Below are 16,433 nucleotides of genomic sequence, written 5' to 3'. Positions count from 1 at the left end.
GCTGCTGAAGCCAGTGCATGTCCAGGCCCGTCTGAAGTTTGCCAGAGAGCACATGGATGATACAGCAGAGGATTGGGAGAATGTCATGTGGTCAGATGAAACCAAAGTAGAACTTTTTGGTATAAACTCAACTCGTCGTGTTTGGAGGAAGAAGAATACTGAGTTGCATCCCAAGAACACCATACCTACTGTGAAGCATGGGGGTGGAAACATCATGCTATGGGGCTGTTTTTCTGCCAAGGGGACAGGACGACTGATCCGTGTTAAGGACAGAATGAATGGGGCCAAGTATCGTGAGATTTTGAGCCAAAACCTCCTTCCATCAGTGAGAACTTTGAAGATGAAACGAGGCTGGGTCTTCCAACATGACAATGATCCAAAACACACCGCCCGGGCAACAAAGGAGTGGCTCCGTAAGAAGCATTTGAAAGTCCTGGAGTGGCCTAGCCAGTCTCCAGACCTCAACCCCATAGAAAATCTGTGGCGGGAGTTGAAAGTCCATGTTGCTCGGCGACAGCCCCAAAACATCACTGCTCTTGAGAAGATCTGCATGGAGGAATGGGCCAAAATACCAGCTACTGTGTGTGCAAACCTGGTAAAGACCTATAGTAAACGTTTGACCTCTGTTATTGTCAACAAAGGTTATGTTACAAAGTATTGAGTTGTATTTTTGTTATTGACCAAATACTTATTTTCCACCCTGATTTACGAATAAATTCTTTACAAATCCTACCATGTGAATTCATGGATTTTTTTTTTTTTTTTCACATTCTGTCTCTCACAGTTGAAGTGTACCTCTGGTGCAAATTACTGACCTCTGTCATCATTTTAAGTGGGGGAACTTGCACAATCGGTGGCTGACTAAATACTTTTTTGCCCCACTGTATGTCATAAATTACCTTATAGTTAGTTTGCATTGATGAAGATCTATAGCTGACTCTTATCAGGCTATAATGAACCTCCTCTTTAATTTAAATGTCAAAAGAAATCGTGCCGTTTCTGTTGTGTGTTTGTGTATGGGTGCACATGCACACATGCAAGCAAGTGGAGGCATGAGTGTGTCTAAAGAACATTCACAAGGTTTTCAAACATGTCTTCCTGCTCTGATTTTTTTTTCATTGACCAAGAAGATGCCAAGCAAATGATATTGGAGACACTTCAAGCAGCCTTTTCTGGTGCACTCAGCTCTAACTAAAACATTCGCACTTCAAAAGATCAGCTTGCAAAAGCCGAGAAGACGTGCACTGTCACAGCTTTAATGAGCTTTCACACCTTAAGCTCCAGGACAAAGAAAAAAAAATAAATGAAAGACTAATGAAATTAAGGCTTTCAAATGGGAAATTCCCTCTCTCGTTAAGTGCAGATTCATCAGCTGGCTAAATTATCCCAAAACAGAGGGATTTCACAATATTGCACACATAATCAATTAAAATGCTGTCTTTATGGGCATATTTCAAATATCGACAATAACAGGGATACACCTTAATGTGCTGTGTGTTTTCTTGTGTTCTTAAAGTCGGATCAATGATACTACCTCTAAACGAGCCAAAGCCTTGATGACAAAGGGTGAAAAGCTTCTCCAGCTTAGCCTCAACCTTAACAGTGGCACTGTGGGGACACCTAACATAGAATTAAATGCAATTATGAAAAAATGTTTCCAACCCAAGAGGTGCCTGTGAGAGAGGAAACCATAGAAGCTGCATTCATTTCACACAGCCCCAGGTGCCGAGAGGATACGGTAGTCCTTTTCATATTGGCAGCTGTTTGATCAGACTAACAGCGCTCCTTAGCCATACCATAGCTTCAGGTCTGATCTAAACTCCTCATCAAATTCAAAGGAGACACCGCGTCTCCAATGCACTCCGGGCTCTTTCCATAAACACCGCTGAATTATTCCTTTGAGCACCCCTTTTTTGATAGTGACGTCCACCTTCCTTTCACGAGGCTGAAGAAATGTTAACTACCTACCAACTACAAATTTCACAGCGGTAGATGCTTAACGATATTGGACAATGTCTCCATATCTTCCATGAAGGGTGTGAAATTGTACTGTGAGGGCATCTGATAGCTTGTAGATCAGCTGCGACTGATAGTGTTCTCTGTGGATTGTGGGAAATAAACAGGGAAAGTAGAGGGCAGCGAAAGAAAGAGAGAGAAAGAATTCATCACAGACACTGGCAGTGAAAGGAGATGTAGCTTGCCTGCCTCTGTGTTGTGTGTTGATCATGGTTATCGGACCCATGCTAGATGACTGATAACTAAGGTGTGGTGTTGTGTAATGTGTGTGTGTCTGCGTATGCCTGTGTGATCTGAATGACTGCACAACAAAGAGTCTGAATGGATTTAGTCAAAGCTCAAACTCTGATGCAGTTGCATTCCTGGAGCTTTATGATGTGAAACACCAAAGGAAAGGAAACAATGATCACATTCATAAGATGTCATTTTCTTCCACTTTTATCTGAGGAATTTCTTTAGTTTTTTGCCCCCCTTTTTTTCATAACGTAATGTGTTCACCTTTTCCAAACTGGGGCCCTGTTAGGAGGTTTTGTTTGAAAACCTGACCCCAGTCTCACTAGTAATGTACAGTATGGCTACTTAACAAGTAGCCATACTGTACACAAGCAATAACAACCATCCACACATGCACGACTCAAATTCCAAAAAAGTTAGAACACTGTGTAAAGTGTAAATAAATACAGAATGCGATGAGTTGCTCATATTTTATACATAATAGAAACATAGAAGAAGTATAACATTTTTAAAATGAGTAAATGTACTCTTTTGGGAAAAAGTAAGGCAATTTTGAATTTGATAGCAGCAACACAGCTCAGAAAAGTTGGGATGGGCCCATGTTAGTCCAACAAAAGTGCAGCATCCTCTCTTCTTTTACCTGGTTGTACACATCTGGAAAATGAGTCTGGGGTCTTCTTTGTCATATTTTTGTTTCATGATGTGCCAAATGCTTTGAACTGGTGAAAAGTCTGGACTGCGGGCAGGACAGTTCAGCACCCAGACTCTTCTACTAGAAAGCCATGCTGTTGTAATATATGCAGTTTAGCACTGTCTTGTTGAAATATGCAAGTTCTTCTCTAAATAATCAAGTCATCTGTGAAGCTTATGTTTTGTTTATAGTTTATACAACTTCTTAATTATTTGGCGAATGGGGTTGTGGTTAGTTGCGCTGAAAACAGTGTTGTATTTTCTCTTTATGGATTAGAGTGTGAGAGGCTCAGAACGAGTTGAGTGAGTCAGTAAATTAATCTAAACTCACCATTACTTTAGTTTTTTCAGTGGAGAATAACATTTTCCATAAAGTCATTTAACAGTGCTTCAAATTAGATGTGTCTGCCTTGAACCTATAATTTAAAATATGTAGTTTGGGCTATAAATTTGTGACATATCAACTACTGTATGGCTGTCAGTCTTGTCAAAGATTAAAGTTAAGACTAAGTTTGTGGAGGAGAATTTTAATTTATTAATTGAATGCTCCAGAATTACACATGCTTTTATGTTTATGAGTTTGTTTCCATAAACATTCCCAGTGCACAGAAATTAAGAAACAAAATCCTTTGTGAATTTGATGTTACCTTTGCCTTGTGTTCAACTCGTATGTTGGAAATTACAAAGGAAAGAGAAGAAAGCCACTAAAGGTTGTTCTGTGGTACTGGTCATCCCAAACACTACCAGACAGTTGTACTGAAACAACATCTCCCACTTCTAACTGCAACACCACACCATTGGATGCATTGTCCTCAGGATCGGTGGTTGTGGTTTCACGGTCCCCAATGAAAACCATGGCATCAGAATTTGTGACAAGTCTCATCCTCATATTTGTCTTATAGTTCACTATATGACCAGTAAATCTAAAGTAGTAGACTCCTCTTACTGGTGCAGTGAAATAACCTAAAAAAGAGAGAAAATGAGTCACAACTAATTGTGGTGAAATTAATGAAACCAATAATTAAATAGAAGCCTAACCTGCCTACCTGTGTTTGGGTTGTAGTGGTTTCCAGTGTTGGTAAAGACATTTCTGAAGATGAGTGTTGTTAATTCAACATATTCAATGTTACCTTCACCAGATTCCAGGAGGGAGGTAGAAAAAGCCACCTTCACTACTGTGGCAAAGAAAACAAAATAAGCAAATAAATAAATAAATAAATAAAGTAACCTCAGAGTAATTCATGATCATCCACTAATTATTCATCTACTTCTTGTACACTTATCAGGAAAAAAGAAAAGTATTTATCTCTGTTAATATTTTGAAGCTCTTGCGCTGTGGTATTTCCCCGTCAAATCACAAGACACATGAATAACCAATCAGTCAAATCATTCCATACATCCCAAACCGAAGCTTTACCTTCCCGCTGTTTCTCCAGCATTTCCACACGAAGTTCAATGACTGTCAACGTCTGCCTGATAGCACGGAGCTCCAGGTGAGCTGCTGCAAGCTCTCTAGCTTGAGCTAACATGATGAAAAGGGAGATAAATGAAATGGAAGTATATTGTGAAGGTTTACAAGTCAGAGAATAAACACCAAAACCCCTAACCCTTTACCTTCCTGCTGTTTCTCCACCTCCTCCACGTGAAGTTCACAGACTGTCAGTGTTTCCTGGATAGCGCCAAGATTCTGCTGAGCTATTGCAAGCTCTCTAGCTTGTGCTAGCATGATAGAAAACATGATAGGAGAAGTTGAAGCAAGTTGTAACAGTTTATGAGTAAGTAAAAATGAACACAGCAATACAATATTTAGGGCCGGGTGCATTTAGTTACCATCATTCTTTATCTGCAGTTCTTCAACCAGGATCTCAGCTGCAGTCATCCTGGCCTCCATGACTATAACAAAAGTGCATGTAAGCTTAGTTGCATCTATTTTTAATGAAGCGATTCCCTCATCACTGTACCTGTATTTTCTTTCTGTAAGGCCTCCACCAAGGCAAGGCAAGGCAAGGCAAGTTTATTTGTATAGCACAATTCAGCAACAAGGTGATTCAAAGTGCTTTACAGAGACATTAGAAACAAAAACAAATAAAAAGCATGATTTAAAATTGATTAAAACAAGCAAACAAACTAACTAATTAACAAACAAACAAACAAACAAAACAGTATATAAAATCAAAACAGATAAAATCAGAACAGTAGATAAAATCAGTAATTAAAATGTGAGTTTTGAAATTTAAGCCTAAGTGTGGATTTGGTGCTTTATTCAAATGCAGCTGAGAACAGGTGAGTCTTCAACCTGGATTTAAATAAACTGAGTGTTTCAGCTGATCGGAGGCTTTCTGGGAGTTTGTTCCAGATATAAGGAGCATAAAAGCTGAATGCGGCTTCTCCGTGTCTGGTTCTGACTCTGGGAACTGATAAAAGACCGGATCCAGATGACCTGAGGGATCTGGAAGGTTCATACTGGGTCAGGAGGTCACTGATGTATTTTGGTCCTAAACCATTCAGAGCTTTATAGACCAGCATCAGAACTTTAAAGTCTATCCTCTGACGGACAGGCAGCCAGTGTAAAGACCTCAGAGCTAGACTGATGTGGTCCACTTTTTTGGTCTTAGTGAGGACTCGAGCAGCAGAGTTCTGAATGAGCTGTAGTTGTCTGACTGATTTTTTAGGTAGACCTGTAAAGATGCTGTTACAGTAATCAAGCCTACTAAAGATGAATGCATGGACTAGTTTTTCCAGGTCCTGTTGAGACATCAGATCTTTTATCCTTGATATATTCTTGAGGTGATAGTAAGCTGATTTTGTTATTGTCTTGATGTGTTTTTCTAAGTTTAGGTCTGCATCCATCACTACACCCAAATTTCTCGCCTGGTTTGTGGTTTTTAGGTGTATAGACTGAAGTTCTCTGGTGACCTGTAATCGTTTTTCTTTGGCGCCAAAGACCATTACCTCAGTTTTGTTTTTGTTTAGCTGGAGAAAATTGTGGCACAACCAGTCATTAATTTCCTCAATGCATTTACCAAGAGCCTGTACAGGGCCTCGGTCTCCTGGTGACATTGTGATATATATTTGTGTGTCATCTGCATAGCTATGGTAGTTTATTTTGTTGTTCTTTATAATCTGTGCCAGTGGGAGCATGTAAATGTTAAACAGAAGGGGTCCCAGGATGGAACCTTGGGGAACTCCACATGTGATACTTGTCTGCTCAGATGTGAAGTTACCTATTGATACAAAGTATTTCCTGTTTTCTAAGTATGTTTTGAACCAGTTTAGTACAGTTCCTGAAAGACCTGTCCAGTTCTCCAGTCGTTTGAGTAATATGTTGTGGTCAACTGTATCAAATGCTGCACTGAGATCCAGTAAAACTAAGACTGACATTTTTCCACTGTCTGTATTCAGACATATGTCATTAAACACTTTGGTCAGAGCGGTTTCAGTGCTGTGGTTCTGTCTAAAACCTGACTGGAAGGCATCATAGCAGTTATTCTGTTTTAAAAAGTAATTGAGCTGTTGAGAAACTGCTTTTTCAATGATCTTACTTAAAAATGGAAGATTTGAGATCGGCCTGTAGTTGTTCATTTGTGTCTTGTCAAGATTGTCCTTTTTTAGTATAGGTTTTATTACAGCAGTTTTTAGTGATTCTGGAAACACACCTGATAATAAAGAAAAATTGACGATCTGTAACAGGTCTGACTCTAAAGTCTTTGAGACCTTTTTGAAAAAACTTGTTGGCAGGACATCTAAACAGCAAGAGGAGGAGTTCAGTTGACCTAAGATGTCCTCCAGGTCTTTGCTGTTAATCGGGTGAAACTGTTTCATGGTGTTTAAACAGTTTTTCGGTGGACACAGTACATATTCTGGATCTGCTGTTGATGTACCAATTGCTTGTCTAATCTTTTGGATTTTTTCTGTGAAGAATTTGGCAAAGTCATTGCAGGCCATGGTCGAATGAAGTTCAGCTGCCACTGACACAGGAGGGTTTGTTAGCCTGTCAACTGTAGAAAATAAGACCCGAGCATTATGACTGTTTTTGGTGATGATGTCAGAGAAGTAGGACCTCCTTGCACTCCTCAGTTGTAAATTATAATTGTGAAGTTTCTCTTTATAGATGTCATAATGAACCTGGAGGTTTGTTTTTCTCCATCTGCGCTCAGCTTTCCTACACTCTCTTTTTTCATTTTCACTAGTGTGGAGTTTCTCCATGGAGACTTCTTCCTTCCAGAGATAACCTTCACCTTAATGGGAGCAATTGTATCCATTACATTTAACATTTTAGCATTGAAGCTATTGACGAGCTCATTGACTGAACCTCTGGACAGGTCAGGTGTTAATGGGAAGACCTGGTTAAATATCTCACTACTGTATTCAGTTATACACCGTTTTGTGATCACTGCTGTTGATATATTTGTGTGGGCTGAGATTTTACTTTCAAAGAAAACACAGTAATGATCAGACAGGCCCACATCAGACACAGTAACCTTTGAAATGCTCAGGCCCTTGGAGATCAGTAGGTCAAGAGTGTGTCCTCTATTATGTGTGGGCTCTGTTACATGCTGAGTCAGCCCAAAGTTGCCCAGAGTGTTACTCAGGTCTTTAGTCCCTTTGTCCTGAGGGTTGTCCACATGGATGTTAAAGTCCCCAACAATAATTACACAGTCGAAATCAACACAGATCACAGACAGCAGTTCACTGAGATCATTAAAAAAGTCTGTGCAGTATTTGGGAGGCCTGTAAACATTAAGAAACACAACTTTGGATGGGGCCTTCAGCTCTAAAGCCACATATTCAAAAGACTGAAAACTTCCAGGAGATAGCTGCTTACATTGAAATGATTCATTAAATAAGACAGCAACCCCTCCTCCTCTCCTGCTCACCCTGGCCTCACTGATAAAACTGTAGTTAGGAGGGGTCGTCTCGATGAGAACAGCTCCACTGTTACTTTGGTCCAACCAAGTTTCAGTTAAAAACATAAAATCAAGGCTGTGCTCAGTGATTAAATCATTAATTAAAAATGTTTTCCCAGCTAAAGATCTAACATTTAATAAAGCCAACTTAAGTGTTTTAGAGGCATTACTTGTCCCCTCGTGTTTGGGAGCAGTCTGTGGCACACAAGGTATGTTTACTATATTTAAAGATCTTTTAGGGTGCAGCTCTCTGTGTTTTGACCAGGCCACATGTCTCCTTCTGTCACCTAAAAGTACAGAAATTTTAGGCTATCACCAGGCTATCCAGAACTGTCACTCTGTCTTTCAAGTATCTAAGCTCTACACTTTGCTCCACCACCAAGTCTCTCAGAGCCAACAGCTCAACCCAGATGTCAGTCTGAAGCACCTGATCGTCTTCACTTCCCTCAATGCTGGGCCTCTGTGTGCCAGCCAAACCTGTCTCATCAGAAGAATCATTGTTACTGCTGTTTATCTGGGCCCTGCAAAGATGGCAAAGCAGGAGAACCATAAATAAAGCCATGAAAGTCCTCATCTTCATTCACGAAATGCCCTGTTTGCTGTGTGTGCCTGGGTCATTTATGGGTGGTTTCAAGGCCAAATGTGTCAGGTGGATGGAGATTTGCCAAATGTGTGAGAAAGATCACAGCTACTGTAGTGTGGCAGGTATGGGATAGACAGGTGTGTGACTCAGACTTTTAAACACATATCACTGAGTGGATGGTGCAATGGAGAGCTTTGAATAGATAGACGTTTGCTAATAGGTATGCCCAGCTCTCTAAATGACTATTAAAAAAAACCCTCTATAAATACTTAGATTTCAAAAAACTCAAATGTTGCACAGAGTCAGAGTTAAATTCCTTGTTTCACAAGCTTGGCCAAATAAAGATGATTCTGATGCTGATAGCCTCAGAAATTTTCTAGGAATCCTCGAGCAACTGTTGGTGTCAGAGTGCTGTCACAAATGAATTAAATCAATTACAAAGGAATACTATGCTCTGTACAGATGAATCAAAGGTGGAGTTGCTTGTCCACAACTCTAACTTATTTGAGATTAAATACAAAATTTTTCAAGAAAAAAACCAATACCAAATACCAACTGGTGATATGAACCACTTAATACAACTAATAAACAGCTTGCAACTCGATAAAGTTTGCATGAAATAGCTGTCAAACTTTTCACCTAAACAATGCCAGCGATTCCCATACAATTATGCAAACCAGCTACTTAAAATTGTTTCTGTAATTTTATAAAAGATTAGTTTTGTTGTCCAAATACATCAAACAGCCAACAGTTCTATATGATATCCTTCTTCTTTTTTCTCCCTTTTTTTTCTTGTACACTGTAATAATGTATACATGTAGTTCACCATTATCCATGACCTACTTTCAGTGGCAAACACTGATATCAGTGTCCAGTCTGTGCAAGAGAACGGAGTACATCTAACTCGATTCTGTCAATAACACCGCTTGATGTAAACACGGTGATCATTTCCAGAGGCTCTTTTTCTCTGACAGGTGTCGTTGTTTCCCAGAAGGGATCTGGAATTATCCTCAAGTCCTTTAGCGCAAACGGGCATCCACACAGGTCTTTTGACTACCCGCAAGTTATTGTGACAAGCTAGGGAAATTTCCCACTGCAACAGGACCATTATGTGGGTGTGTTGCTTGTGAGTCATAAGCGTGTGCATCAGTGACAAGTTAGACAATTAGAGAGAAATAACAACAAATCAATCTGTCGTTAAAAAAATATTTCTTGAAGCGAATAAAGTGGTGCGAATGACATGATTTATGCTGATTGCTGCTTGTGTTTATGAATAAGAATATTGAGCAGCTGTCAGTCAGAACTCCTCACTGCCACGTACAACTGTATTCACACCAGATAAACACGCAGTCATCAATCTTTCTAAGAAAACACTCAGATGGTGGGAAAGAAAACACAGATGAGTAATAATGTTGTCCTTAGTACAGCAAAAAATACTGGATAGTTTCACTTTTTACTGTTCATAGAATTTTTCTATCTGCTTTTCTCTGTAAAAATCAAAGACCTGTCATGAAAAAATCTTTGCTGTAGGGGTAAACACAAACAAATGTGCATATCCCATAGGAGGTTTTAAAGAAGAGGGCCTTTTTTTTGGAAAGAGAACATAGAGTTTTCTACCTGTGTGCCGGAGGGGGCAGAGATAAAGACAGTAATAGTTAGACTGTGGTCACACTGGTATGCAGACAGTCATGAAAGCAGCAGTACCTGTTGCATCTTGCAAGTTCATTTGCTCAATATTGTGAAATTTAACCACTTAAATTGGGGAGACCCTTTCTTATCACAACTCTAGGTGTATGTGAATTAGTTGCAAATTAATTTAATTACAGATTATCTACTGATATACAGTTGTTTACTTGTTACTGATCAGTATCATCTTATTGTCAATTAATTGTATATGACTGTAAAATGACACTGTTTTGTGAAACCTTGTAACACTTTAACAAATGTTTAAATAATAAACAAACTATACAGTTTTTTTGCTTAAAATTATCTTTTTTTTTTTTAACTGCACTGTAGTAAACCAGCCTACACAACATATCTTATCTTTTGCCCCATATCTGTAAATACACAGCTGGTTGGTTCACAGCCTACAGCCATGCTAATGCTAACGGCTCTGTGGGACTGCAGTGTTATGAGCTAAATGCTAAAAAATGTTAGCATGTTACAAAGGACAATTCAAAGATAATCATCAAAGTTTAGTGTGTTAACCATATTAACATCTGCTAAACAGCACCCACTGGACACTCTATTAGGTACACCTTAGTAGTGTCAGGTTGGATCCACTTTTACGTCCAGAATGGCCTAAAAAAACATTCCTGAGAGATTTTGGTCATGTTTCCATAATGAGAATAAGGGGCCCAAAGTGGGCCAAGACAATTTCCCCTAAACTATTACATCACCAGCAGCACCAGTCTGATTCACTGACACAATGCAGGATGGTTCCATGCTTTCATGTTGTTTATGGCAGATTTTGATCTCTTTTTCAGACCATTTTTTGTAAAGCCTATAGAGGAGGCTGTGTGGGAAAAATCCAGTAGATAAGAAATTTCTAAAATAGTCAGACCAGCCCTTCTGGGTCCAACAACCAAGCTTTTCTCCTTCATTCAGTTCACTTCAGCAGGTTGTCTTGACCATTTTTACAAACCTAAATGCACTGAGTTTCTGCAGTGTGACTGGTAAGCATATAGTTCTGTTATTACATTTTTACAAAGTCTTAAAAGTATAGAAGCTAAATCATTTAAGTTAGCTATAATGTGGAAAATTATTAAAGTTGGAAATCACACACACACAAATCACTCACACACACAAGACCAGTTTGACATAAAAATGTGATAGTAATGTTCCAAATATGTATGCCACATCACATTCAGTGATAACTGTTTGTGGTACAGACACGCACACAGACAGTGTTGCAGGTACGTGTTCGCTTATTTACGGCAAAAGTGTTTTTCGCTTAGGTGCTTCCCCAGCTTCTCAGCTGCTTTGTCTCCAGCTCCGCTCTCCCTTGGGTCCCAGCGTCTTACAATCAAATGTGGGAAGGTTTGATTGTTATATTGCTCCCAGCCCAGTCTCCCTGGAACTCCTCTCCAAACCCACTGCACCAACTATTCTGCAGACTACACCCTGCCACTCTGTCATTTTATTGAGGTGGACGAAGAAATTTCTGAAAACAATATAAAAAGTAAGTTAACCAAACCTGCATGAGGGTTACAGACGATAATAAAAATATTTGCAAGGAATTTGGATAAAATAAACCTTTAATGAAAAATTTCTACCGTTGTAATCTTACTTCAGGGAGTCAATACAAGACACTCATAAAGAGAAAAACATGGTTTGTAGTGTCAGAAGTCCCACATGCCAAAGATATCTGGCATTACAGTCTGTCAAAATGGCAGTTAACAAGGCAGCGCATCACTTGTGACTTCTATCCCATTGGTTGCTCTCCCAGAGACTGTTGCCAAGGTACTGACCTGTGATTTAGACTCTAGTAAATCTTTCCACCCTCTGAGGTCAGTCTGCTCCTGCAGCAGTGACTCTTCCTTTCTTCTGTATCTGCCCTTCAGGCCCAATCTCATATCCAGGTCTCTTCCTTCGAGTCTGGAGACAAAGCTCTGTTAGACTTTTCAGGGCATGCATTGTGATTAATTCTATTCCCATAAATGAAAAATAGATAGTGAAATATCTAAGCGTGATAGATGACAGCTTGGTTGAACTATCAGGTGCCTCAAAGTGACAGGCACCCTTGCATACCTTCCTTCATTTTCCTCTCAGGCAAATTCCTCTTCCTCTGTCTCTTCTTCAAGATTTCCCAACTCTTCTCTTGTGTGTGTTTTTTTTTTTTTTTAAATATGTTTTCCTTTAACAAAAGACAAGCATAATCTCTTGCTCTGAAGTTTTCTACTATTATTTTTTTTCTGACTTTTAAGTTTAACCAGATAATCCTGCTATGCTCAGCCTGTGTCAATGCATTCACCCACAGGTCAAATCCTGTAAAAGAGTCTTCTTTTGTCTCTTAATATGATCCAGATTTTCTGTAAATGGTTAGTTATGATACCCTGCATAATTGCTGTAATAGAGATGCTGACAAATCGTGCAACCTGTAATCATACATCTATCAGTGTTACAGGTAATCACTTAGCAAGCTGACCAATCCCTCTAGTCCCTCTTCTGTCCAAGCCAAGCAGAGAGGATGTGTCTGTGCACCCTGCTACTGTAAGAAGTGGACTTGACTGCAGGTACTTAGCCTCAGCTTAATCTAATGATGCATACTTCCCCCTGTTTACGGCAGCCGGCGAAGAGGGAGCACTAGCCTGTGCTTGTCTGCTGCCGAGAATGCCCATTAACGCTCTTTTTCCCCCTCGGGTGATGACCACCTGAGCTATCAAAGACAAACGTGTCTGTAACACCACCCCCCCTTCCCTCCACCCTCATCATGCTCCATCTTCACCCCTCCTTGCTGTGACCTCCGCCCAGACACATGATGTACAGTCAAAACGGTTTTCCCCTGTGAAAGAGCATTTAGAATCTGTGCAACATCATCATCGTCACCATTATCACCAGTATAATAGCGATCTTTTCAACTATTATTTATCCTCTGCAGATACACAGCAGTCAAATTGGTACATAAAATATGTTCAGTACAATCCAGCACAGCAGCACCTTAGAAAGGAAGATATCCTCTCACCTGTTCACTCACTCACACAGCATCTAGCCAAGCAGATAATTTAGGTTGTAATTTGAGTTTTTAGATGTTGGTGATTTCTGCTGCCCTTTTAATTGTACTGAGGATGTAATTTTGTTTGTAAAACTGAAAAATATTCTTAATTTGTTTTTGTTTGAACTTTTTTATTGAATCTTATATGCAGCTGTCCATCCTGGTACCTTCATCTGTTTGTTAAACCGTTTCTCTTTTCACTCATTAAATGGATTCTGGAGCAGACTTCTGCACTGATATCATTACAGGTTTGTATTATTGGAGTGCAGAAATAAAACAGATTATGTTTTATGATTATTAAAGTAGTTGTTGGGGACAAAGCTGGGAGAGAGAAAAAAATAACATGGTACAAAGGTCCCTTGACAGAGAGCCAGATGGTGTACTTCACTGTTGGCAAGCAAACCTCATGCACCTGTGCCATTAAAACAGGTACTCAAAAACAAATGTTCAAAACTGACCCACTTTGGGTCACCTCACTGTTATATTTATTGATTGTTGGAGTATGATGTGCAAATCTCCATAGAAATCATACTTTTATCAATAGAAAGTCTGTAAAACAGTAAAACAGTCCAAATGATAAAGACAAAAACAAATATAAAATCAAGTGAAAACACCATCAAAGAACCAATATAAGTTAACCAAGCCACTTTTCTAAACATGAAGCCTCTTTGAGGTGGGCGCGAATTATCTATCTATCTATCTATCTATCTATCTATCTATCTATCTATCTATCTATCTATCTATCTATCTATCTATCTATATATATCATTATATATATCATAATGGGGAGTGTTTAGAAAGTGTTTAGAAAAGTGGTAACGAAATGATTAATATTATTCACTTCACCTGTCTGCTGTTTTAATGTTGAGGCTGATTACTGTACATTGACATAACTGCTCAGGGGTTTGTTATGATTTAGTACAGCCTAAGGGAAAAGCACTGCCCATTCAGTTTCCTAATCTACACAATATTATTAATAATCTTTTCAACACAGTATTATGAAGATATGTGCAGTCATGTGAAAAAGATAAAAAAAAAAAAAAATACAGCACTCTACACAGTCCTGTGAAAAGTACACTGTATGATTCACCAGCTTCATTAATGACTATCAGTCTATCTCACACGTCATTGTGGAGGAATTTTGGTCCACTCGTCTTTACAACGTTGCTTAATTTCATTCAGGTTTGCAGACATTCATGTTTGCACAGCTCTCTTAAGGTCCTGTAACATGATTTCAGTCAGGTTGAGGTCTGGATTTTGACTGGGCATTTGCAGCTAGCACCTCGATTATTTTTTTTTTCATCCATTTTGATGTAGATTTGCTGCTGTCCCTGAGATCATTGTCCTCTCTGTAGCAGTCTGACATATATATACCTCACATATGATTTGGTATGGAGAAGAATTCATGGTTGACTCTATAACTACAAGGTGCCCAGGACCTATAGCTGGAGCATATTCCCAGATCTTAACCCCTCCACCACCATGCTTTACACTTGGTTTGAGGTGTTATGCTGACATGCATTGTTTGTTTTTCACCAAATATGGTGCTGTACATTATGATCAAATGTCACCACTTTGGTGTCATCTGTCCAAAGGACATTGTTCCAGTTTTCTGGTTTCTTCTGATGCACCTTAGCAAACCTAACTTGTGTCTGAGCTTTGCAAGATCTGGCTTTAGGGAGGCTTTCCTAGGATATCCAGTCCTGGGAAACCAGTGACTTAATACAGATTTGATTGCTCCAGACCAGCAAACTGCCAAAACCTCTGCTTTTGTAGAGGTGCTTACACTTGTTGATGATTAATAATTTAAGTGAATGTCATTAGCACCTGACTGCTACTTATCCTTTAAATCCTAATGGTATCAGTAAAGGTGTAAAGGGACTGAACACTTTCTTTTTCCCATGATGAAAGACATTTGATGCATGTTAAAAAATATTCTTAAAATAAAGAAATATTAAATATATATTTATATATACATATAATGTATATCCTTTACCTTCCTTTTTCGAAGTGGATATTTAGCAGATATGTTAAAAAGCACATCTGGGATCACTGAGCCTACATGTGTCTCTATTAGAGTGACTTTCACCGCTATATTGGTCACTTCCAGAACTGCCCATTCCCATAACTCTCTTACAGTCCATCTTGCTTTGTCTAGAATATTTCACAACTTCCTGTCAGTATCACTAAACCCATAATAGATGTGTATATCTTCCCCTGTCTGGGATGCATGATTCACTGTCCCTGAAACCCAGCACCACCTAATCTTGAACAGCAGATAAAGCTAATTAGGGGAAAGAGACATCAATCAGTGCTCCAGGCCTTGTTATGTAGGCTACTGCACATACCAAGAGTGGCATCTCAGTCAATGGGTGTGTTTAAGAGCTTGAGTCAGTCATACACACATAGCTATTATTATGAGTTATGTCTAGAGGATGGCCCAGAACTTGAAGATTATGAATGCTGGATTGAATGTTTCCTTTATGTTTTTCAAACTAGCCAGATATAATAATTTTTGCCAAGTAAGCAGACTAAAATTAGAGCAAGAATTACATAAATTACTTTTCTGTTGTAATGACCTTTGACAGTATAACTCATGTGGGAGAACAGTAATCTGGCGAGGGGCTCTGTTTGGATGCGCAGCATGCATTAATACAGCTGTCAGTGAGAAACACACGCCCTTTCCGACGATTACAGCAGGTCCAGGAGGTTCACTGAACTCTGAGCAGTGACAGATTGTAGCTTGGGGGGAGGAGGAGTTATTTTTTTGTAATATACTAAAAGTGATTAAAATGTATTCACAATTAATGACCTTCAGTTTTTCTTTAGAACTTGTTGTGCAACTGTTGCTTTAGAGCCAACATTAGAGAATGTAGCATTTGTTTCATCCTGTAGGTGGGAGTGTAACACTTTCTATTTTATAAACTGCAGCAGCTGTAATGTGCAGAGTCTGCAAGACCTCACATGTTAAAATGAAAAGACTACTACGTTTTTAATTCAACACTACATGCCGATTACATTTATGAGCCATAAACCTGTATGTTGATCAACCTGTGTGTAATGATGGATGCTTATCCTAAGTTCTCGCAACTATTTGGACAAATATGAAAGCAGGTATTGGTATTTTCTATGTGTCAGGCAGTGTATATTTTAAAAGGTTAGCTGGGGAATAATGTTTATAATATACAATGTGCTAGATATTATTGGATGCATAATAAAAGTCGTTTGACAGGTGAAAAGAAATTATTTTAAAAAGCATCTCAGTGAATTAGACAAATGAGCATCTGCT

The 16,433-nt window shown here is 39.1% G+C and overlaps 1 protein-coding gene across 2 annotated transcripts; it reads right to left on the bottom strand.

Moving 5' to 3' along the window:
* Positions 1–2,702: 2,702 nt before the first annotated feature.
* On the bottom strand, positions 2,703–4,948 carry LOC146494540 (cerebellin-1-like). 2 transcript variants are annotated; one of them, XM_085146711.1, is made up of 6 exons: positions 4,902–4,948; positions 4,771–4,833; positions 4,555–4,659; positions 4,358–4,462; positions 3,987–4,115; positions 2,703–3,903 (listed from the first exon to the last, which is right to left on the bottom strand). In XM_085146711.1, the coding sequence occupies exons 2-6, from the start codon at positions 4,829–4,831 to the stop codon at positions 3,620–3,622; spliced, it is 684 nt and encodes a 227-aa protein (XP_085002837.1). In that variant the 5' UTR covers positions 4,832–4,833; positions 4,902–4,948; the 3' UTR covers positions 2,703–3,619. The 2 variants fall into 2 exon arrangements, with proteins under 2 accessions (XP_085002837.1, XP_085002836.1); XM_085146710.1 differs by having other exon boundaries at positions 3,987–4,112; positions 4,902–4,925.
* Positions 4,949–16,433: the final 11,485 nt, after the last annotated feature.

This window comes from Neolamprologus multifasciatus, chromosome 20, assembly GCF_963576455.1.
Source record: "Neolamprologus multifasciatus chromosome 20, fNeoMul1.2, whole genome shotgun sequence".
NCBI classification, from domain to species: Eukaryota; Metazoa; Chordata; class Actinopteri; order Cichliformes; family Cichlidae; genus Neolamprologus; species Neolamprologus multifasciatus.
Note: the sequence above shows the minus strand (reverse complement) of the source record. Positions and strands in the feature narration are given on the sequence as shown.